Here is a 25,686-nt window from a genome sequence, read left to right on the forward strand (position 1 = left end):
TGGAAGTCTCTCTTCTAACCTCCTGCTCAAAGCAGGAGGTCATCTGTGAGATCAGACCAGGCTGCTCAGGGGTTTTCCCTGGCACATCTTAAAAGCCTTCAAGGTTCAACAGAGTCTGCACAGCCTCTCTGGGCAACCTCCACTGCCTGCCTTTCCTCATGGGGAAAAATGCTTCTTATAACCAGGCTGAATCTCTCTTATCTCAACTTGCTCCCATGGCTTCTCATCCTCCAGATATGCACTGCTGTGGATAGCCTGGCTCCATCTTCTCAATGGTCAGTTAATGCAGACTATCCCATAGCTTCTCAGATTGACTTTTTGGCCTGTCTGCAGTTAATCAGAAACATCTTTGATTCTCCATGACCATTTGAAGATGATAGAGAGTGGCCTTGATAAGACTTTGCCCTATTCTCTCAGCACCACTGGATGCAGCTCAGTGAGTCCTGGGGACTTACATGGGTAAAGCTCCCTCAACTAATATCTGAATCAATCCTTAACCACTGCTCGGAGTTCCTCTCTTCCAGCTAAGCACAGTGGTCTGGGAAACCTCATCGGTGAAGACAGGAAAAGCAGGACACCAAGTACCTCAGCCTTATTTAAGTCTGCTGTCACCAAATCACCTGTTCTATTCAGCAACAGAGCAATGTTTTCCTTGCTCAGCCTTTTACGACTAGTGTAGCATCAAAGTCTGCACACTGCCTGCTTGCACTGGACCTTGGCCATGAGCTCCCTGAGCAGCAGAATGGACCCTTCTTGCAATTAGAGGATGCTGACAGCTTTCCTGAGCTCCTCTGCCCTTCTGAGCTGCCTCCTACGGGATCCCAGATACCAGCTTCCTGAAGAAGCCAAAGTCTGCTCTCCTGAATTCGAGGGTCTGTACCCTGCTACTCCTTCCTCACTCCCATCAGGATCTTGAACTCCACTATTTCATGGTCACTGCAGTCAAGAGTACCCACATTACTATATCTCTAACCAGTTCTTCCATTTTAGGGAACAGCAGATACAGCTGCACACCATTCCTAGTTGGCCCACTGTCCCCGATACTGTCCAGAAATCTGGATTGTTTGTGTCCTGCTATGTTGGACTTCCAGCAGGTGTTGGGATGTTTGTTAAAGTTCCCCATGGGAACCACAGACCATGATCAAGAAACTTCCTTGCCTTTAAAGAAAGTTCTGTCCACATCCTCATTCTGAGGAGGGTGTTCTGTAACAAACTAATCAGGGTGGTACCTCTACAAGCCTCTCCCCTCTGATCCTGATCCACAAATTCTCATACCACATATATTTCACCTGCTCCTTCACAAGGAAAGCCCTTCCTTGTCATCCCCACTTGTCTCTCCTGAAAAGCCTGTATCTGTCCATCGTATCACCTCATAGATTCATAGCCCACTCACACCTTGAAAACTTGCCTGGTCCCCAAACTAAAATGTTACTAAATCTAGAAGAGATCTGGAGAACAGCAGTAAGGCGGATCAGAGGTTACAGCATATTCTATATAAGCAACAATTCAGCAGTAAGCTTGGAAAAAGAGACCACTGACCTGCTGAAAGAGAGTATTACAGCAATCCACAGAACTGTAACAGCCATCAACTTTTAACTTGTCCACCAGGAGACATGGAAGGCACCAGAAAAAGCCAGTGGGAGCCAGGTTCAAAAACCAAACAAAACCGGGGCGGTTCTTCGTGCAATAGAGAGCACAACTATGGAATTCGTCCCCAAAGAACCCCAAGGGTGCAAGGAGTATGCAAGGTTCAAGGGAGACAAGTATGTAAAAGGGAAGTCCATTGGGGATTACCAACTAAACAAACTGCAAAGGATTAAGAAACTCCCCCAAGATGAAAGCAGCTGGAGGCTGAGAGTATTTTAACCGAGCAGTATCACTGTACTGTATGTACTCCTCCTCCATAAGCATCCATTTGTGGAAATTACTAGGCAGAACACTAATCTAAATGGACTCAGCCTGAAGTACAACAGCCATCAGTATCAAAGTAACAATACTAGTTTATCTGAAGTGCTTCAGCCTGACTCTAATTTGTTAAAAATGGGTATTAAAGATTTTATTTGCTTTGTCTCAAAATGTCAGGACTATGAAAAGTTACAATATGCTGAATTTGCTTCTTACAGACCAAAAACAAATTTCCCCCTATTGTATGCCAGTTTGACCCGCAGTTTTCTGTGGGTTTGGATGCTTTTGAATATATCTACAGATTACTTACAGGAGAGATTTAGCAATTGCTTCTAAAAAAAAAAAAAAAAAAACTTAAAAGGCAGACTCATAAAGTTTATGTACAATGAATTACTGATATCAGAACATTAGATTTCATTAGACAAATCGCAGTATCTGTACTCGTTTCCCTACTGACCCTATTTAAAAATAAAGAAAAAAAAGGATCGCTTTTAATTAACATATACACAAAAACCAGACTAAGAGCACATATATTGGCTGTATTAGGTAAAACAAACCAAAACAGATGCAACTGCATCTACATCAGACCTTCACTTTCCTCCTTCTCAAGTTTCCTTCTCTATCAGTTATTCATTCTTTTACCCTACTAAGCTATCTATTTCCTTGTAACTGTTCTAGTAAGCACTCCATGATTGATGGTGCCTCATTTCCTCCACCTTCCTCCAATCTCAGCCACTCCCATTCATTTGCATGCATTCCTTTTAATATAAAAAGTCTGTTCTTCATCTGTAATCCAGTTTTCACATGTTTTTTAGGCATCCGCAATTGTCAATGATGTCAGCACGAGCTCCAGACACCGAGGATTTTCAGAGACTCAACTCCTTATCTTCAACAACTTCTTAATAAGAAACATTTTGAAGCCTCACTTAGTTATGCTACGGTACTTGCTACACTTCAATCAGACTTATGGATGAATATGTTAAGAAATGCAATAAGTAAGTAGTGCTCAAAAAGATCTCATGCACTGGCCTAAGCTTCCCAGGAAAACAGGTATCTTGTTACCCACTTAAAATAACTCACCTCACAATAAATACAATTAAAAGTATACAGAGCAAATAGAAGAGGGTGCTTACCTGAATGACAGCACTAAACCAGCATGTGTTGCCAACATTCTTTAATCCTACTGGACAGTTGTCTTGCCGCTTTCGATCATATGGGTTTGGAGAGTCACTCCATACCTCTGGATGCGTCCTCTTTAAGCTTGCTTTATTTTCTGCAATACTGGCTTCTAGAACTCTTTGGGAACAGAAGGGGGGGAAAAATGTGAGAAAAAAAAAGAAGACCTAGTAGAACACCTTCAGTTACTAATACAGACAACTTCATTGCATCATTCAAAAGCTTATTGTTGCTGAGCTTGGTCTTAAATGTATATGCAATAATATGTCTTCAAAAGTAAGATGCTATTTTACTTTTAGATATGTTACAGTAATTCCATTACCTTTTGGAAAATGGTATCAGAGAGTGAGTGAATCTCCTGTGATAGCTCTAGATACAAGAGCCATGTCTGTAAGCCATCAATCATTTAAGAACCAGATTCAGCTAGAATGGACAGCAAGAAATTTCAGGCAGCACTACTAGTATTGTGCTTTCATCTACAAATGCTTTTATTGGTACACAAAGCACAAAGTCACCAATATTTATTTTACTGACAGGAAACTGAAGCTGGCTAGGCAACTTTCAAAAATGGAAGAAGCGTTGTTAATTTCCATTTTTGCAACTTAGGCAACTGTATTAATCACTTTACATAGTCAGTAATTAATCAGCCATGGAAAGACGTTTCCCCACAATTTTTCAAATGCCACCCCACAAGTTAGTTCTATGCATCAATGACCACACTCTGCAGGAAACTGTTCCTACATGATTTATGCTGAATGTCCATATTTCACACAACAGTAAGATCTGATGTGTGTTACGCTCCCAGATTCAAGCTTCACTCAACACAGTATTTCTACATCAGCACGTATCCATAGACTGATGACAACGAACACCTTAGAGGTAATCTGTGGTAGCCACATATTCTAAATAGAAAGATGAAGATGGATACATTCAGGTCATGTAACAGTGGCTCTAACTCATATGTGAAGTTGCCTGGCCTGTGCACTACTGACAGCACAGACACTATCCCCAAACACCTTGTCCGACTCGTACAACAGCCTGAGCTGCTACTGAACTACTACCACTACTTTCACCAAGCACAGGCTTTCAGGAGCTGCATGACAAGCATCAAAGCAGTCTGAACAGCATGAAGGGTTGCTCCCTTCAGTTCTAGACTCACTAAACATCAAAAGAAAGACAGGTTTAAGCTGGTTTGTAAATGGAGTTCCTAAAAGGACAAAGTTTGAACACCCTAGAAAAACAAAAAAAAACGGCAGGGGGGAAAAAGGAAAAAAAAAAAAAAAAAAAAACACCAACAAAAAAAACCCACCACAACACACACACATACACACTGTAATCTCTCACTTTCCTGACTGTAAATTTTTGTTTCAAGCTATATTCTTATCAAAAAAATCTAAGACAACATACAAGAACTATGAAGTACTGTAAGATTCTACTGTAGATAACTGCTCTGGGGGATACACTAATTTGTTATTGCTACTTATTTTGAAAAAAAAAAAAAAAAAAAAAATAGTAGCATTCAGAATTAGAGAGACCATTTGGCATAAAAACCACTTCTGTATCACTACATCCCAAGAAGAACCTAAAAGTTTTCATTTCCTAAGGATTAATCAATTTCTGACATGCAGTTTTTGACAGGTAACCTTGTAAACAGCACTGAAAGGACCAGCATATAGTCCTCTAAGACTTTCTGCTCTGACATTTCATCAAACAATGCACAGGGATGGAACCTGACTCTCCAGTAGTTACTAGTTCCAGGAGTCTTTTACAATAATGTTATCTCCTAAGCAAGCCCCAAAATACAAAGAAACAGTCAAATTAAATTTCCCTTCTCACTGATAGAATCCTTCAAAAGTGTTAGATGACGAGTGTATCTCTGCTTGAAAGTTATTTGATGGGGACATTAAAAAAAATAATTCAAAACAAGTGTCACACATATATATTTCAAGTAATTTCTTATTCAGGTAGAGTTACTTAAAACTCTTGTTTAAATTAAACTGAAGGGACCTTTAAAACTGACAGGAAGACTCTGACAGACTAGAATAAATTTAGAATGATGTTGTAACAGGACTACAATACCTACTCTACACCACTTTTGTTTCAGGAAAATAATCACACTTTCCCCTCCCAACCCCCCAACTTCAAGAATATTTCAAGATATTTCAAGATTCAAGTTCAGAAAAATATATATTCTCAAACTGAAACAGTTTCCTGACCCCAAGGGTATTACCATTTATCAACTTATTTACCTACTGAAATTTCTTCCTTGTGTTTTTGTATTTCTTTAGCAGACAAAGGATTTCCTCATCTCTAACTCCATCTCAAATCTGTTTCCATGTCTTAATAAAGTATTTGATTCTCAAAGCTTCATGATATTTTTCCTTAATTGTACTTATAACATTATCTGTCCTTCAGAGAGCACACACAATAGCTGCATACCCTATGTGTCAAAATAATTTTCAGCCATAATAACAGCTGTGATGTAAACTGAAATAAAAGTGAGCACAGTAAACAGGAACCTAATGATCAGTTTAAAAGCTGCATAAATAAGTGTATTTATAAGAGGTATACTCACTATGCTGGTAACGTTCACTATACTATATTCATACAGTTCTCATTTGGGAAACTATCTTGACAAAGAATATTACACACTGATCTCAACAAAAGGAGCATCCTTCCAGAAAGTACAAGGATTTAGCAATTCTGATTATGCAGCTGAAACACCCTCGTTGTGACCCTCGGAGACCACAACAGCAGTCACTAGCAGCAGAACCGTAAGCTACGTGCACCGTATGGCATTTCTCTAGCCCCACGGGACAAAAGGCTCCCCCACCTCCAAGTGTTGGAATCTTGTTTGGAGGGAAACTCTGGAGTGAGGGTTAGTTAATGCCAGGCTTGGCATAGGACTTGAAAGCAGAGTTTTATTTCTCTCTGTAACAAGCTGGGCATAGACAAGCAGCTTTGCAGAGCTGCTTGCATGGGGCTAGCCACACTATGCAATAAGCCTCAGGCAAAGGGAATCCACAGCACAAAAGTTCAGCCAAACCATTCTGAGGAAGCCCACTAAACATGATGCAGAAAAGCCCACTCGGACAGGCTGCTCGGCTAAAAGAACAAGGAAAGGTCTTTAAACTGCAACTGTCTTACAGATGGACATCCGGGAATATCCCCAACCCTGCAGCCCTCCCCAGTTTCACCAGTGATCTATACACACAATGCTTAACCACAGTACCAAGTCCCCAACAGTTTCAGTGACCGTGTTTAAAAAAAAAAAAAAAAAACAAAACAAAACAAAAAAAAAAAAAACACCACCACCAGAGACTAGGAGTTGTGTACATCCTTATGCACGTACAGTATGGGCTCTCATTTTAATATGGCTACTACCCTAGGCACAACACAGGCCACCTAATTTGTCCTTTCAGTCATATCTTACAAGCTTCCCCAGTGATGCCCTATCTGGCCAGCCTCATTTGCCTTCAATCCATGTAAATTAACATAAACAGGAAAAACTTTTTCATAGTAGGAAATACACTGATCATGTACATTTCCCTGGGAGGTTTAAAGAGGGAATGGTAATAAACTTTATTGGACACTTGGACATTTCAGCTGCACTCCTCTCAACACCTACGCAGTAATCAGATCTGTCCTCGTTAAGTAGCACAAAGCCATTACTTTCAGGAAAACAGATTTATGTGCATTACAACATTAATTACACAAATCAAGAAATTCCATTAATGCTCCCTTGGAAATCTTAACAAAATCAGTGCAAATTAGGTTCCAAACCACTATGAATACCTTTGAAAAAAAGAAGAAAAAATACATATGCTTCACATCAAAGACTATTTAAATACGCACACATCCTAGCAGTATTAAAAATTAAAGATTTCCATAGTTTAATTGCTTATTATTGACTTTCTATTTGATTTCTCCTTCTTATTTAACTTATAAAAACAAAAGTAAATGGCTGCAGCTTGGTTTGTTTACAACCACAGTGTTCTTCTACTTGTTTTGAGCAGTCTTGCACAGATACTGTGCTTTCTATTGGAATGCCAACATTCTTCTGTGGGGTGTTAACTACACAGTGATTTTCAAAATTTTTTTTAAAAACAGTCTTAAGTCCTGTCATTAAGGAAACTGATTAAATAGTTCAGGTCAAGAATTCAAGAATTCTGAACTTCCTGTATTTGTACAAGTCGGACATAATTTGCCATCAACTCAGGGTGTATCTTGGTATGTAACCAAGTTGATCTAATACTGCAAGGTTGCCAAAACCCCCAAGATTCTTATTCTTCTCTGCCTCCATTCACAAGCAAAGTCCAATTCCATTTTTTGTGCCATGATACACTCTGGATCTTTTAGTGAATATTTCTGTATGGCTTTGGGTAATGAATTCATGCAACAAATGATGCAAATAATAATAAGTTTAGAAAATGTGATACGGTGTGCAGGCCATATCCCCCATGGCAGCAACAAGTTCACACTTTGGCACCTGCTAGTGTGTGTAATTTTGCCACTAAATATCTATCTCTGTTTCATCAAAAGACCAACATTTCCTCTGTATATAACTGAACAGATTGTCTACATACCTTTGTACATACAGAAAAAAAAATGGCATACTTTGTTTTTCACTTCTCAGACTAAAAAGTCCTTTTTTGGTCTTACCTGATTGGCCCATAACTAAATATTATAAATACATTCTACTTAATTTATGGTGTATTCTTTTCTGGTTGCAGAAAATAACACGGTCTACAGGAAAAACCTAAAGCTTTGAGGTTCCCAAGAAGTGAGCACAGCAGAAGCAGTGAAAACTTGGGGAAGGAAAAAAAAAAAAGAGAGAAAGATTTCCATATCCAGAAATAGGTCCATCTATGTGAGTGCTTGCCTAAATCACAACTCTGTTATTATGACATTTTTGTCCTTCAAAAAGGAACATGAAAGAGCTGAGCTTCTGAATTAGAACTGGACAGAACATCCACCATAATCTTGTATATATGCACATACTGAGGTCTGAGAAAAAAAACATTCCTTAAAATCTTCTTCCAATTATTAATGAGAATATATTTCCCTCTCATCCCACCTTTCTCTCCTAAAATATGTTATTTTAAAGTCATATAACAAGATGGCTTTTATCAAAAATGGTGGGATGAAGGGAGGGGTATGTTTATTCTCACGTGTAGTACATTTATTTTTCAAAAGGAAAAAGAAAATTATTGTGGATAAAGTAACATTCGCCATATTCTCAGAGTTAGACTTTTCTGATAAGCCATTTAGCCTGTCAAATACAGTGAACCAAGAAAAAGAATTATTGCAGTGAATCTCCCCCATCTAAATAATTTTTTTTTATAAAATTAGTCTTTTACAAGGAAGCAGTACTTAACCTTCTAACAGAAGGTTCAAATCATTGCCCTTTTCCCCTAGTACAATGTCAGCTGCAAATGAAAAAAACAACATCCCTCCCAAGACCAGCCACAGATGAAAAAACCAACATCCCTCCCATACAACTCTACACCCAGGCCTAATTCAAATCTCAAATATTTCATAATTATATCTGCATTTACATATAAATACACACTGTACAAAAAGTTATTGTAAAATCTGATCAAAAGTTAACTTACAGACTTATCATTCTCAAATTGAGAAAGTTATGTTCATAAAACTTTAAATCAAGAAGTTAACTTCACTCAAAGCTTATAAATCCTATTTATTAAATAGGTTAATAATATACTTTATCAGCTAAAATACAGCAGCTGCTCTTAGCATACTCAAGTCATAGCATTACTGCCCCCTCCCTCAATCTCAGCCTTAGCACAGAGGTAAGGAAATGTTATTGTAAAATGAACACTGCACAAAACAGGACAAAGAATTTAATAACTTTTTAATTATATTTTGTTTTCATTGCTTTTTACCTGATACACAGGAGCAACTTTTCAGTTTAGGTCCTATTTAAATATAATCATACATCGTCTATCTCCATCCACCTCCTCAATATTTAAACAAATACATCAACACGAAACATACTATTAAATCCTAGCCCACACATAATAGACTATTTTCCAGTGTAGAACATACAATACATTAAAGCAACATCCTGAAGCCAGGCAAATCAGTAGCACAAGTGAAAGTAAACAAGTTATTCTTTGTTAAATTAAAAGTTTAAAAAAGCAATACAGGCCAATCTCCAACTCTTTAATTTAATTTCTGCTTTATATAAGTTGTTCGTTTACCTGCTAATGGCTTGTTCCTCATCTGTTATTCCAGTCTCCCTGAATGCCCTGTTTGATTCCTCCAAACTCAAGGCAATTGCCCTCTGAAGATCATCTTTATCATCTCCAGTGAGATCAATCACATCTGAAAAGCAAAACTATCTTTCTCAAAATTAAAAGTGAAACAGAATGAAAGGCAAGTCTTACTGTAGAGGAGAAAGAGCCCACGTGGATTGCTGACCACCATTCCAATTCATCCCTCCTGTGCCCTGTGCTCTTCCAACCTCTAACCCTGCTAATGGCTCCCTTCTGCCTCCAAGCCGGATAAAAACCTCAGCAGCTTCCTCTTGCTAAAATATGATGGGCAATAGTCTTCCTTCCTCTTACTGTTAAGTTTCACAAAGCTATGGGACAAATTTAGGAACCCACAGTTTCTGAAAGCCCTCTTAAAGCAAAACACTTAAATGTATTACTTTGGCTGCCATAATCAGTTGCTTTCAGGGAACACATGATGAAGACAACCTTCTCTTAAAAAAGGATACCTTAACTGAGCATAGTTGTTTTTCCCTCCTCATGGACTAATGTGTGCAGAGCTTTCCCAATACAGCCCCAAATTCTACAAGTATTTCTACGCACTGGTGAGCCAAATACTTTCACACAGTTTTGCAATACGTGGGAGAGTTCCTTACCTAACCTAATTCTGTTCTACCCTGTCTGTGCATTCCTTTCCTGAACAGATTTAAATCAAATTTCTGTCTACTGGAAGTATCCCATCTCAACAGTACAATTAAGAAAACAAATACTGAAGTCAACATGGGGAGCCATACTTGGACACAAGGGGAATGCTGTATGGGCTACTGACTGAGTAATGAAGATGAAAACAACCCTATTTCTGCCTTCCTTTCCCGCGTGCATTATCTAAAGAATCAGATACTAATGTCCCCCATAAACTTTCTTATTTCCTGAGGGTAGCAACAGCACTCACCCTCTTGAGTAGGGAGAGATTTCACCACACACATCAAACCATGACACAAATCATCACCCCATCGGGCACAGCCGTGCTTTGAGAGCAGCCAGGGACAACAGGAATGTCTATCAACTGCACAAGACCTTCAGAAAAGCCAAGGTCATTGGTTATCATGATTTCAAGAGCCAGAAGTCTCACTTTGCAAATCAGCCAGACAGAAAGAGAGGGGAAAGCGCGAAAGAGACTTATGTGCAATATTAAGACAGACACACACACGGAGTGTTGGCTGGTTTCAGACTCCTTCCTCCAAGGCCAAAGTTTACCCAAAGAGATAAGAAAGGGACTACTCTCCAGCCTAGGGTTTGAACACCAGAAGTTAAGACTGTGGGAGAGAGATACAGATTCAAAACTGATGACTGCTCAAAGAGAGAGATGAACAGCTTGTCTGCATTTCTCCTTTCACAGGCCAGCTCAATTACTCATACCCAAAGAGCTTCTCCATCTAGACTTTGACTTTTCTCTGGATTGACTGACTCACTGTAGAGACAGCTTCCCCTATCTCCCTGGGCTTACTTGTCTGTGACATTTCTCATTGGATCGAAACAGAACACTGAACTTACGATATAAAAATCATTGCCATAGCTGTGTATGAACAGAAAATGGGATGACTTGTCCTCACAGAAAGCTGAAACTGAAGTGAAGTTGTAAAAGAAACTTTTCTGCTAACATCATTACCTTCAAAAACTAGATTTCACCTTAGTTTTCAAATAAAGATGGCTGAATTTCTGTTTTATTTAGTAAGCCTTTAAAGGAAGTACTCTTACCTGCAAAGTAAATTGGGCAATCTGTCATCACATGTAAGTATGGAAAAATGATATGACCACAAATGCAGCACTTCGTAATTTTACTCTTTTTTATATTCAGTTCAGATCATCCAGCATATCAGAAGAGTACTTCAATTCAGATGCCTGAAATTCTCCTTCAGAAGTACTAAAGCAGTTACAAGAACCATGAGCAGAAGTCTCATCCAGAGGAGTTTTGATATATGAGCTGCCATGTTGAGAACAATGTAATTTGGGCTAAAACAATACCTCAACCTGGTTCACATGCAAGCATGGTTCTGTTCTACAGTCTGAGAGCAGGAGAAAGGCTAGAAAGGTTGACAGCGATCAGAGGATCCCATGACCACAAACTACCCATTACACTCTAAAATGTCACACTTTCATCGTATTTTCTACTCCTTTGAAGGTAGTCACACACAAGCACCTCATCTCCACTTGAGATGAACTGTTTCTCTGAATGTAGTAATAGCAGTCACCAATGAAGATGGAGTAGGCCTCATTCCATCAGCCACACATGCTGAAGTATGGGATTACTCCAATCACTTTGAAGAAACTATTCCTTTAGCTAGTCTCTAGCAGGTAAGAGTGATGAAAATCTTATACAACAATAAAGAAGAAAGTTAGATTAAGAAGCAAGCTCCTTTATATTGGGAGTAATTTCCAGAAAAGAACTTATAACATAGCTGAAAATTATGTGGTTAACAAAAGCTCCTACTGTTATACAAAAATCTATCAAGGTCAACTCCAACTCACACTTTCATTGAATTAGTCAACTTCTTTGCACCTCCCTAGCTCCTTAATGTTTATTAATCTATACCAGCACCCTATGTGTTCAGAAGTTTATTACCATCATATTGCCAGTGATTACATCACTTTAATATTAAAAGCCCCAAACACTGACTTCTGCTTGCTTTCAGAAAGCACATCAACACAACACTCTTCTTTGGAATGCAAGGGTTTTGGAGCAGACAATACAGGATTCTCTTTGGAAATGTTGTTTTCACATATACCTGGTTCCTGGTCTGCATGAAAAAAGACAATACAGTGAAGACCTGCTGTCAGATACTACCACCACATGAGTGGTACAATCGATTAATATCACAGATGGTTTACCCAGAATAATTTATGTCAGAAAAATATATTTCTAAATATCAGCTGATCCATGGTAACCTACTCCATGCAAGCTTTTAGCTTGTAGTAAATGCAAAATAAAAACATTTTGGAGATTTAAGCTGATGTATTTTAGCTTACGTTTGCTGTACTTGGAGTAGGTCCAAGGTCTTTCAGCATCTCAGCTGACACAGTAATTCATTAAGCTGCAACAGCTCACGTATGACTCGAGTCCTAAATCATAGGATTATAAAGAGCAGATGTCAACAGAAGTCATAACAGAAGGGGAACAGCCTGAGACTAAAAACTCTTTAAAAAAAAAAAAAAATATATATATTAGTTTGCTTACACAGTTTGCATTTCTGCCGGTTATGGATTTTACATATGTATATATACTACATGAAATTCAGGTAAGTTTTTTTATTGTTTTGTTTTAAAATATCTTCATGTTTTGTAAATTCTTACATGGGGATTGAAGGAACAAACAAAAAAAAGCTTTTACTCAAAGTATATATCAAACACACGTGAGTTTCCTGTGATAGGCTAAAGGCTGCATTTCTTAAAGGCATTAAGAGTAATGCCACTCCTCTGAATTTATAGTTAACTGCCTTTAATTTACATATGACGATTTTGTAATACTCTTCTCATTTAGGCCACAGAATGCTTTAGTTCTCACTGGCTTATCCTCATAATGGTGGAACTTATTGTATATCACATAGCTGTAGAAAATACAAGATTTTTTAACTAAGCTATAAGAACTAAATAAAAAAAAAAGTTTGCTCCTGAAAAAATTCTTTATGAACAAAGAAACTACTCATCAACACAGTCTGGCTTAGTGCATTCATAATGTTTATTCAACTAAAATTAACATGCAGAATTAATCAACTGTTTTACTAAGAAATGTATTTTTGGTTTACAACTTTATTATATAATAATGTGTGCTTCTGGTACATAAGATCCACAGTGTTTGACATCATTTGTAATTCTACAAAGAAATTTTAAGTTGTATATTGAAATTTGTGACAAATATATTAGTGTACATATATTAAATGCACACACTGTATCTATCTATCTATCCCCATATGTCTTCTTTCTTTTCTAAAAAAACCTTATCTATCTGTTTACTTAAGAAGTTTCTATCATTTAAATAAATGGTTCTTACCTGGCAATTGTCTAGGTCATTAAAATAATTAATACGTTAACAACTTGTTACTTATACAAGGAGGAGGCAGAGAGAAGGAACTTCAAACTTAAGTAGGCTGGGAAACTCAACATGAAGGACATATCTAAAGTAGCAACAGAATCCAGGGACGGTCAATAAACCACCACAGTGATGCAACCACTGCCACAGGGAGAGGAAAATGAAGGGGCAGGCCTGATGGGTTCAATGGACAGGTGCCAAGTATGGAAATCAAGCAGCAAGACTCCAATTTCAACACACCAGTATAAAAATAAAAAAGTAAAACAAAAACAAAAAAGAAGTTGAGACTACATCAGTTTTGCTTATTATAAGCAGAGGTAAGCAAGATCCTATATTCTACCATCTATTCTGTGATGTTAAATGTCATGATGGTATTGGGCTCCTATGTGAAGATTTAAAGGAATTTAACTGGCTATATATGCCAATTTTGGTTAAAACTGGACGGGGAAAGAATACACAGCATTCCAGCAGCTATTTAGCCAGCCCAAACAGCTCTACTGATGAAAGAGCTAGCAAATGTTAGCCACCACTATCTTACAGGAATGTCCTCAGCTGCATTTACAATATCCTAGGATAACAACAACTCAAACTGATTGTTCTTACATTCACAGAGCTGGAAATGAGAGAGGTAGATATTGAACAAAGGAACAAATGAATCTGTAGGATGAAAGGAGGACTTCCAGGTACAAGACTCCTGACATTTTGAAGCAAGGACTCTGCCATACCAAGCTGAAGACACTCCCAGGAACCTGGATGGAGCTGACAAATAATCCCTGAAATAGAAGGAAATGTCACAAAGACACAGTTATATCCAAGTTAACTAAAGTGACAGAAGAAACTAGTGTGAAATCCATCTCATAAAAACAATAAAATGCACAGCTATAGAAGAAGGACTGACTAGGGCTTAGTACCAAGAAAGATCTAGGAGCTACAGCTGACTCATGTCCAACCTACAGTTCACATCAGAGCACTGAAGAAAATATGAAGCATTACACTGAGGTATACTGTCAGAGTACTACATGGACACTTTTAGAGAGTCACCCATTTTTCTTAAGAACTCAGCTGAAGTCTTGGTTATTAATTTTGAGTGCCACAGTTCACAAAAGAGAAAGAACTGTCAGAGAAGGTCTAAAAGAGAGAAAAAAATTGACAGTAGGTATAGGAAATGCATCCAAAGACTTGGAAATAATTTGGCCTGTTTAGTTTAGATCTGAGAAAAGTCTGAGAGGATGTTATGATACACCATCTTTGAGCACACAACACTATCTGAGATAAAAGAATGAAGATTACTATAATCTCCACAAGGGACAGCACAAAGAATAAAGAACCTAACCTGAAGCAAGAGGAATTCAGACATTAGGAGTCTAAAAGTAAGGACAGTGAAGCACCAAAACAAATTACTCTACAAACTTTCTGGAGTCTCTAGAACAGAATGGTTTTTAAGAAATGCTATATAAATATCACTTTAAGAGGGCTTAGGTGCACATAAGTCTACCTCATTGGAAAGGGTTGACTGAATGATTACTGAAATCTATGCAAGGGCTCGAAATCTAGGTGCAGGAAGATATAAAAAGTCAGGTCCCCAGAAGCAATGAAGTCTACAACCCTCAAGATGGTGTGTGTGCTATTTTATAGTTACGTTGTGCTATGTCCTTATAAAAGGACTTGAAATCTTTTGTTTCAGCCGTGGAGTGTGCAGTTGCAAAGACTAATAATTCAGTTTTGTGAAAAAGAATTCTGAGTTTTCAAAAGAAGGGAGGGAGAGAATTTGTTTGGACAGCTATTTAATTAGAAGACAATACAGCTTCTAAATACGTGTCTTCATTTTGCTGCTTCCTTTAGACCTGGGTTCTGCAAGTTTCTCAAATACGAAGGAGGAAATGGATATATGCTTAGAAACACAACAGTTCTGTCGTGCAGCCATAGATATAAATACACTGAATTACTTTAAACAGAAAAAAAAGTTTTCTAGAAAAATCAATACAGTGAAAATATTGGAAACTACTACTAAACTTCTTTTGTTTTACTTTAAGTGTAGTGTCTAGGGCTTACACTACTAAACAGAACGTTAACGTGATCTTAGATTAAAAGGTGTTCATTGCAATTGTAATGCTTAAGCACTTTCTGCTTGCTAATGGACTGCAGGAAGAAAAAAAAAAATAAATCCAAAAGAGCAACACCACCTTTGCAAAGGGATTAGATAAAGCATGCATCACTCTTGACATGAAAAAGCTACGCTTGTAGGTGCTTGCACATGCCGTTTTGAACAATCAAAATGGCAAGTAACATGAATAACAGAGTCAGCCTTTGCTTTTAAAAATGGAGTACATTTTATGCAAACTCATTAATATTTTTGCACTTGCTGAAATGTTACATTTTCTAATAAGAGAAATCAGGTTTCCTTATACCTCATACATACAGGATGCAACTCTCAAACAGCTGAATGACCACTGTCACTTTTGGAAGAGCCAGTGCACAATCCAGGCTAATCACTGATTGTTAAGGTATACATATACATTTTTATTTTACTAAGTAACCATTTCAAAGAAATGTAGCCAGTCAAGCTCACAGAATACATTTGACATACCTTTATGCAAGGCATACATTCAAAAGCGTTTGTAATTAGCTGAAGGTTTTCTGTGGCATAAAAGACATTTCTGGTATTTATCTGCAACTCTCTCTCATCCCCAGTTTGGATGACTTAACTTGGTGGGACCGCGGAGCTAAGTGACTTGTAACATCGTAAGTTCAAAATGCATAGAGGTAGTTAAGCAGTAAGAAACAGTAAGGGTGAGTTATAATTATCTTCACATAATTATACCTATGTGGGATAGTAAAAGGGAGTAAAATCTGAAAGGCAACATAGTATCAGCAAGTCAGCATAGTTACTGAGTACAGCTAATGATCTTCCTTGCATAAGGGAGTGTTGATGTTTGGAGCTATCATTGCTGAATATGTTTTCCATCTATGCTCAAACTCCCATTCTCTTCTCCAAAGTCATCCACCATCTTTCATGATACTCCCTTGCATGACTACTTAATAATGCAGGGCCCTGAACCTTGTCCATTTTAAGTGTACTGCATTTGTGACATTCATAATCAAAATAATTACAGGCAAGCAGATCACACTAGCAGAACTATAGGTTTCTGTAAGAAGCTTTCACTACATCTCTACAAGGACTGGAGGGAGAACTCCATGATCAAACTGGTTTAAACTTTTGTTCTGCTGTAGGTGTTCAGTTCTTGCCCCATAAATCCTCCAGTGTGAAGAAAAGTTGGCCAAGATGCCTTTACCTCATAACATGTTTTCAGTCTAACCAGACCATCAAAGGCTGGCAAAGGGCTCTCACCTTTGTTGCCAGTGAGCATCAGACCAGACAGTAAAGATGTAACAAAATAAAAAAGAAAAAAATAAAAACCTGTCTGCTTTTTCCACAGCAGTTGGCATTTCTTGATTACTGACTTGTAGTGCTATATAACTGTGAGGAACCTGGTCCTGCCTGCAGCCCTTCAGAAAAGAGGAAAGAATCCTGAAATTCATCATGGAATGTGCAACTCGAGACTTACTCTTCAGTTTGACCATCAGTCATGGGTAACATACACTCTGAAGGCTTGCCTCTTCTCTCTAATATCCTTTGTCACTTCCTATCTTCAGTAAGGTTGCATAACACAGTAAGTGACAGCAAAACGGAACACTTCTATTAATGGGATTGCTAATAAATCTTAGTACAGACTGCAACAGAACCCAGCTTACTATTCCACCGCCATAGCAGATCTTCAGTACTGGAGACTACAACAGCAGTGTAAGTTTCTTGAAAATAATCTCCATTTCCCCAATGACAATTTTCTGACATTGAAAATGAAATACATGTGGGGCCTCATGTGTGTTTTCTTTCCAAAAAAACACAAAAAAAATAAACAAACCATCCCCCACAACCCACTAGGAGGACAATACAACTACCTATAATTCACTCAGGGCATTTTGTTCAGGGTTGCTAGTAATACCAAGGATTAAAATGCAGTTTTCAGATCTGAGATGCTGAGAATAAAGTCATATCTAATTTAAAAAAAAAAAAAAAAAAAAAGGAAGATATTTGTGTCAAGATGCAAGAGACAAAAAGACAATCGTACAACTGACAAGGAGATCTAAACTTTATTACAGTGGTGCCACCATAGCCACTCCCAACACTAGTGAAACAAAAGGGCAAGAAAATCCTACTGCGGGTGAAGCTAAATAATGTTACTCATTTAATAAATGCTACATAGATGTACTACATATATTGTCAAAGGCTCAATATATAATTAAAATATTCTATATCTGTGGAATGTAAATACAGTATCCAGAAACTCAGAAATCAATCAAAACACAGAAATCAATCCCACTACAAAACTTCCTTTTTCTTTCATGTTATCTCCCGTATTTATTTGCAGAACATATTTAACATGTTTCTCCCCCCCCCCCAAAAAAAAAAACAACTATGCACTTAATCAAAGAAATAGAATCTGCAAGGCTCAGTCAAACAGGTTGTGGGATCTCCTGTATCAACTAAATAAAATTGTTTAAAATTAAGTATATTTAATGTTAATTTCACATATAAAATATGTACTCTCTTACTACAAAATGCATACTTAACTTCCCACTTCTCCTTTTCAGAAAGTCATCCCTGTCAGGGAGAAGCTACTCTTAAGCGTATTAAACTTTAGCATATTAAGACAGATATTCAGACTCCTCTCCAATTTTATTTTGTTCTGACAGAAGAGTACCCAGGTTTTGCCTTTAGTTATTTACTGCAAGACCCCAAAATCAATCCTATAATAGGGGAAAAAAAAAAAAAAAAAAAAAAAAAAAAAAAAAAAAAAAAAAAAGAAGATTGAGAACCCAGTTATTCACCCTCTGTTTAGTAGCATACATACAAATAAAGGTAATAGCTAAGGATAGTTCAAATAAAAATACACTGAAATAAGGAAAGATTCTATTAATCATCTAAAAGTTGTTAAGTAAGAATTATCAGCAGATTAAGTCATCTCACAGGCAAGTTTTATCATTTCCTTGCCTTTAAACTAAACTTATGAAAAGAAAAAATACCTACTGGTGTCTGCCTGGCTGCCCACGCTGATGTATCTATCATTTCCAGGAAGGGCTGTTTGATAGTAAGTTGCCTCCTCTAGCTGGGGAACCTTGGCATTCTTCGCAGTGAGGAAAGCCACAGCCAACTCCAGATTACCATTGCTGTCCTTTAAGCATCAACAAAACAAGAAGTGAGAGTCCCCTCACCCTTTCTTAATTTTTCTTAACAGCAAAAGACAACACTATAAAATAACTTATAAGATCAATGACACATGGTATTTTCAGGTGAAATATTGATCAGAAAATAAGTTTCCAAACTTGACATACTCTGCATACTTCACTATTTTTAACCAAAATAAAGATAAAACATCTCATAAAAAATTTATTTTGGTAGAGTTCCACTTATTTCAGCAAAATAGCAAAGGTCTTGTAGTGTTGGTCAACCCCTCAACAAGCATTATTGGCATACTCACAGACTTCTACAGCAGTCAGCTGAATGCTTTGGAAAATCTACCATTTAATTTTTAAAGATGGAAATACTGGCTTTTGAGAGGCAGTTGTGTACATGATTTATGCTGAATCTGAAGTAAGAAGTAACAACTATATATATAGTTAAGTCATATATATATGAGATATATATAGTTAAGTCATATATATATGAGATATATGACTTAAACTCACTAATTCCTCATTTACCATGTATAAATGTCTAAAAAGCTCTGCTTGAGGAAGACAAGGCTTTTTTTTTATTTTTATTGATATAAATCTGGAGAAACAGAACACAGATCTGCCATTCTTTATTTGAATAAAAGAAGTCTTGTATGCTGTGAGTTTACAGTGGTTGAAAAAACAGTGAAACAATAGCAAATTAGCAAAGAGTGGCAAGTTCAAGGAGAGTTTTTCATTCTACACACTCAGCAGGACCTGTCCATGATAGAAAACTGAACTACACCTTGACAAGAAAACACTTAACAGGAATTGACCAGCTGTAGTAGAACTGCAGTATTTGAAAACACTTTAGCCAAATGATAAAGGCAAGTCATACCATTCCTGTCTTTTCATTTCTGAACACCAGATTAATTTTTATGTCAGTATCAAAAGAGAACAAGATTCCTTCCACACTGAACAAGCCATCTTTATTAGCTTTTATTCCCCTGAAATAAATCCAAAAAGTATTCAAGCGGGGAATGAAAGGGAAGGAAGGGAAGATGAGAATAAGGAAGGGTGGGTTTTATGGCTTTCACAGGCAGTTAAGACATATACATTCAGCTACAAGTCAGACACATCCATCTTACCTTCAGAGCCTGTTGTAGTACCTGGATGTCATTGATACCAGTGATCTCCCTCAGCTGATTTAAAAATGTTTGCTGGTGCTAAAAACAAAAACAGATCATCAAAATAAGGTAAGAGCCAAATAACAGCAAAACCAATTACTTACAAGAGTATTAATCTCTACAAACATTAAAAATATCTCCATATAAGCTTTATGCATCACAAAGGGGTAGAGCCTTTGTTATTCAAGTCTGTCTTAGTTTCTGTAACTTCAGTGCTTTCAATTTCCAAATGTAATGTTTTTAGGACTTGGTGGCATTTTTTTAAAAACAAAAAAATTCATGATGAGTGAGCTTACACAACATGAGTTTAAAGAGCCTACATGAAGCGACCAATTGGCCCTCCTAAACAAATAAAACTCCATAGCTTGGCCTTCACAGGCAGTAGGGGGAATGGTTGACTGAACTCCCACCAAAACCAATTTCTTCTACTGACAATTATTCTCAACCCCAACATTTCCTTAACATACATAATTCCCAGTCATTCCAACCTCAAAACTAAGAAATTTATCTTTATTGATCATTTAGGTATTTCAAGAGAAATACTATACAAATGTCCACAGAAAACAGAGTTGCTCGAGACTAAAGCAAAACCTTAGGAATCCCTCTTAATCACCTTCCTTGACCTGTTAGATCCAACTCTCCCAAATCACATCAGTCAGCATCCATGACTGAGTTTAAAGTATTGCTCTGAATTAGAAATTAATAAGAGGTTCCGGATCTCTTAAATATTCACTTCATAAGAATTTTGAGGCTTTTTTTTTTTTTTTCATAAAGATGCTGTCACACTCCTGTTTACAGATGATTTCCTCTACTCATGCTCAGGTATCATATCACAGAAGTGAAAAGCAGGCACTAGGCTAGAACAATCCCTGAACTCCAGTTAACCATTAAAAACATGAAAACATAGATCATTGTTCCATACTAACAAATTCCATTCTTCCTTTGGCAGATGGGAAAAGGAGAAAAGCATGGTGGTGTCTGCAAGTGGTTTTTCTTTTTTATTGTTTGCCCACCACATCCTGAACTCAAAACAATAACTTCACCTATAAAAGAGAGGATTTTATAAAGTACAGGGTTTTGTTTGCTAGACAAAAATTCCCTATCAGCGACAAATAAACCTTCTCATGTTACTCTCCAAATTCAATTAAAAAAAACCACCAACCATAATTGTCTTGCAGCTACTTCAGAAATACTTTTCTTTAAAACTAATTATTTGGAATCAAATATTCAAATACCCTTACTCTCTCCTTATCATAGCTTTGTATAGAGGAGGAAATGAAGAGCTGCATGAATGCTGAATTCCCCAGTGTGAAATTAACCTAGCAGGCACTACTTCATGCCCTAATAAGTTGAAATAGAAGGCGCATAGTTCAGGATGTTTATGAATTACATACACAATCTTCCCTTCATTCATGATCCTAAGGGACACTGCTAACAATCCAATTTGGCTTTTTTTTTTTTTTTTTCCTTCTCTTTTCTTTTTAGAAACTGTGCTATTGGCACAAGAAAAGTGAAGCGATGCAGGAAAACAAACTCTCACTCTATCCCTATCCTTCACCCCCTCATTTGTTTATTCTGTGCATTTCATAGCACTGTACAAAGGCAGAACTTGTTTCCCCTGTAAAGTTGCTTTCCTGCCCCTCAGTCTGGCAAGAAGCAAAGAGAAGAAATAGATTATTTGGGAAAAGTAATTACAACAGCATTCAAATTGGCAGAAGCAACTCAAGGGCAGTGCATGGCAGCAAATTGCTTTTCTTTTTGTATTTGCTACCAATGTGATGGTTAAGAAAACAGAAAATAGTTTCATTATAATTTATTATAACAACAAGTTATAACAGATTTCTGTATCTTCCACAATATATACATCACTTGGAAAGGCTGACTGGAGGATATTTATTGTTCACAGAGATTAGGAAAAGACGGAATAGACACAGTTTACCAACAAACAATCTATTAGCAGTTCAAAATATTGGCTGTTAATTTATGAGCACAGCTGTGACTTATAAACCTAGACATCTGTAGTTTATATCCAGATTTCAGTATTCTGGTGTACAGCTGTGGTTCGAGGCCCCCTTCCCAAGGACATACACATTTAACAGATCAGAACCAGACTCAGAGATGTTCTTTTCTCATCAAAAGATGATTTAAGTACCTAAACGTACTTTAAGACCAAAAGTTTAAGGTACTCAGCTCCAAAATTTCTAACTGGTAATTACGTGAATAACACAGAGAATCCATGAGCATCCTAGTTAGAAGTAACAGAAATGAAGAGGAAAATTAACAGTTATCCTGGATGCCTGAAATGGAGCTGAACTACTTTGGGGCCACTAACACCTGGTTTAGACATTACTGGCTTTTTGGGTCAATATGGCCAAGCTGCCATTAATCTCTGAGCTATTTCAAACCACACAGAAGTTAAAGAATGATGATACACTTCCCTTCCTAGAAGGGGGAAAAAGATAAAAGCAAAGCAACAAAACTATAATTTATATTGTTTCCACCTGATCAATGTGTTCTCTTAATACCTGCTAATAGACTAACAGATCTCCAGAAACAATTCTGAAACTGCATGGGGCAGCTAAGAACTCCTTCACATATCATCTGCCTGGCAGGCTTCTCTTCCATGCATCAACCATTCTCCCCTCACCCTCTCAAACCTGACATAACTGCATCATCTTTACTATGTACAGACTTTTTTTGCAACTGCATGTTTAACTTTGCCATTATTCTCCTTTACTGTTATATTGACGGTATGTTATCACCCATGAAGCTGTATTAACAGAGGTAATTCTATTTCTTTTAATTACAAATGACAGTGCAGGCAACTGCTATCAAACCCTTGTCTCATCCATTAATCACAAGGCAAAATCAAATCCTCTTTTTTTCTTTTCTTTTCACTTCAGAGGTTTATGAAGCACAATCATGCCCATATTCAAAGAGCTGATATTACTTAATTCTTGATGTAATTTGCATTTAGTGCATCTATACTAGACTGTAAAATTCGAAGCAGATAAAATTTATTTTTGTTTTGAATTATGTTCCTTTAGTACAGGCTATTGTGGCATATACAATTATTTAAAAAAGAAAATATTTTACTATTACCCATGGCTGAAGTTTTTAGATCAATTTCTAATGCAACTGCTAAACTACTAAGTCTCTTCTGTACAGTAACTAATATTTAGTACAATACTTTGGACAAACTTCTCCATACAAAGCAAGCCACCCTTCTTATTCCTCTTAATGCTCCTTCTGATTACATCCAGTCTAGAAGCATTACTCTTCCTGGAGCCTGGGCTAACTTGAGCTGAAATGACTGTAGCATATAGACCCGCAAATGTCCACAAACACTAATACAGATATCCTAAACAATTATGATCATAATTCCCTCAAAGGCTTACCAAAAATACCCAAAAGAGCTCAGCCTATACTAAAGAAAAGCTAAAAAACCAAGAAGGCAGCATACAAGTATTTACAAGTGTCTGAAGCACGTACACCAATATATGTTAATTAAATCAGATCAGTGAGGGCAGATCCAGAACACAACTAGCAGTCCTAACATAAATAAGTTGCCATCTTTTTTCAACATGGCTCTTGCCTGATTCCCTATTTTTTCCAACCTTGCATTAGTAGAAGTTCAAATCTGAATTATAACTAACTGTACTTTAACTGCATTTAATAAGCAACCTCTCTCTTCAAATGCAGATCCAAAGAGATTATTCCAACAGAACCAGGTGCAACTACTGGTGATAAGAAATCCACTTCAGTTCTTTCAGATCCTATTTGCTGCATCCCCTTCTGTTTGCCATCCTTTCCTCAAATTCACATGACAGATTCCAGTTTATCAATAGAACAGATCCTCCAGTTCAGTGAGTCAAGACTCCACATATAACTGCAGCGCAGCACCAAATGTGTTACGTTTTACATGTACCCGTGTATATAACATATACACACATACTCTATGTAGCTTGAATTGCATTTGACTCAACCCTAAACAGCCTCAGGACTTCGTCTACAACACCAGACTCTGCTGCTGCAATTGCTACAGGGTAACCCAAGTCCTTGGCCAGACAAGGGGGATCGGCCCCTGATGCTATGGCCGCCCTGCCATCCAGCTGCTCCCACCCCCCGGCCCCACCACATCACACAGCAGTCGGTTCCCCGGGGCTTTCATGCACAAACTATTCCCAGCCTTCCCCCTTCCTCTGGGTCCCTGAGGTATGCAGTATGTATCTCCAGGCTTTCAGCTCTTGGAAGATTTTAACTAACAGGAAATTCTCCCATTTTCCTGGATGGAAGCCAAATTTGTATATTAGGAATGCACGCCTTTATTTCCAATTCTTTCCTTTTTCAGCCATCCCTCCCTTCCTTTCAGGAAATGCCCAATTAAGATTATCTGGTTTATAACCTCACACAATAGCATATTCAGTAGCTGTGCCAGTGCAAGTGAAGCAGAAAAGGATCTACACTATTATCTGCTTAGGGAGATACTGTGCCCAAATTAGTTCCACAACAGTACTGTAAACTCTGGTAACTTACCAAAATCAGAGCAAGAAGCTAAATTACACAAGTGCTTTTGAGGACAAGGTAAAACTCATAAATTCATTAATTCTGAATTATACCGCAGATAATTTGGGGGGGGGGAAGGAAATCTGCCACCTTTTGATCTGTTTATTTTCTCATCTCTGTAGCTTCCAAAGAATTACATGTAAGCTTTGGCTTTATTTATGGCAACATTGAAATATTTGTATTTGCAACACAAGCACTTTCAAACTTAGAAGACAGAATAACCCTCTTCAATTTCCAAGAACAGAAAAAAAATCATATGTTTAGTAATAAATAAGATGGTTCGGCCATTACCAGGAGAAAACAGGACCTACTGCCTCATTATGCAGCTCATTTAAATAGTACATAATGAAAATGAACTACGGGAATCCCTTCCTTCTCAAGGGATGAATACTTGTACCAGAGACAAAGAGGGGGAAAAATGCAAATGCCAAGAACAGCATCTTGACTCGCTCCCTCCACACAAAACCTGCTTACTTTACTTTCCAGTGCAACACCGATTTATAAAAGCTATTTGTTGGAGGAAAAGCCGAATGACATTGCACAACATATTTTATATTAAAGACAATTCTAATGTAACCTGAGCTGCAGAGGACCTGCTAATGGTACCATCTGCAGACAAGTAGCTAGTAAGGTAGTTTCCTCATATGATGTTGCTGTAATGAGAAGTACACCAAGAGATTAGAGGAATGTAATCCTATATAAAAAGGCTTTAAGTTTCTGCTACAAACAAATAAACAATAAATAGTTAATGTACAAAGGACAAGCATACTAAAGACCCTCAATTACTACTGTGAATGTAATTTTCTGCCACATTAATCGTATCTCCCAGGAACGGTTAAAAGGCCCACATACACTGCTGAGCATTATGTCTTCCAGCAACACAGATACGTTAACCATCTTCTACATCAGATGCTGGTCAAGATCCAAACAGGCAAATAAAAACTATCTCCTTCCATGAAGATACTAAATTGAAACACAGAGACAACTCCAGAAGGTTTTGTTGCATATCTTTGCTCTCACCATCTCTGTCCTGAAGATTTTTCTGTGTGGGGGTGTATGTGTGCAGAATAAACATACATATATAAATATGTAAATTAATAAGTGGGTACATGTTTACATATATTTTTAAAAGCACTGTTTTGCTAATGCAAAGACCAAGTTAAATCTCTGCACTGACTTTAAGGTGTTCATTCTTACAGAACCTCCAAAAGCAGAGCAGAATTAGGTTCCCTTTTCTGGTATCTGCTAACTGGGTTTCCTTTTGATCAGTCATGAAAAGAAAAACCTCTTACGTGACATCGTATCCTCCAAGAAA

General features: G+C 37.4%; 1 protein-coding gene across 2 annotated transcripts in view; it reads right to left on the reverse strand.

Moving 5' to 3' along the window:
- USP25 (ubiquitin specific peptidase 25) overlaps positions 1–25,686 on the reverse strand; it is a 94,353-nt gene that overhangs the window by 52,217 nt on the left and 16,450 nt on the right. For both annotated transcript variants that reach the window (XM_042788596.1, XM_042788594.1), the window contains exons 2-5: positions 19,767–19,844; positions 18,494–18,638; positions 9,306–9,429; positions 3,039–3,201 (exon numbers count right to left, since the gene is read on the reverse strand). In XM_042788596.1, the coding sequence (XP_042644530.1) occupies positions 3,039–3,201; positions 9,306–9,429; positions 18,494–18,638; positions 19,767–19,844 (510 nt within the window). The remainder of the gene's footprint in view (positions 1–3,038; positions 3,202–9,305; positions 9,430–18,493; positions 18,639–19,766; positions 19,845–25,686) is intronic.

This window comes from Tyto alba, unplaced genomic scaffold (assembly GCF_018691265.1).
Source record: "Tyto alba isolate M040663 unplaced genomic scaffold, T.alba_DEE_v4.0 Super-Scaffold_14, whole genome shotgun sequence".
In the NCBI taxonomy this organism is placed as follows: Eukaryota; Metazoa; Chordata; class Aves; order Strigiformes; family Tytonidae; genus Tyto; species Tyto alba.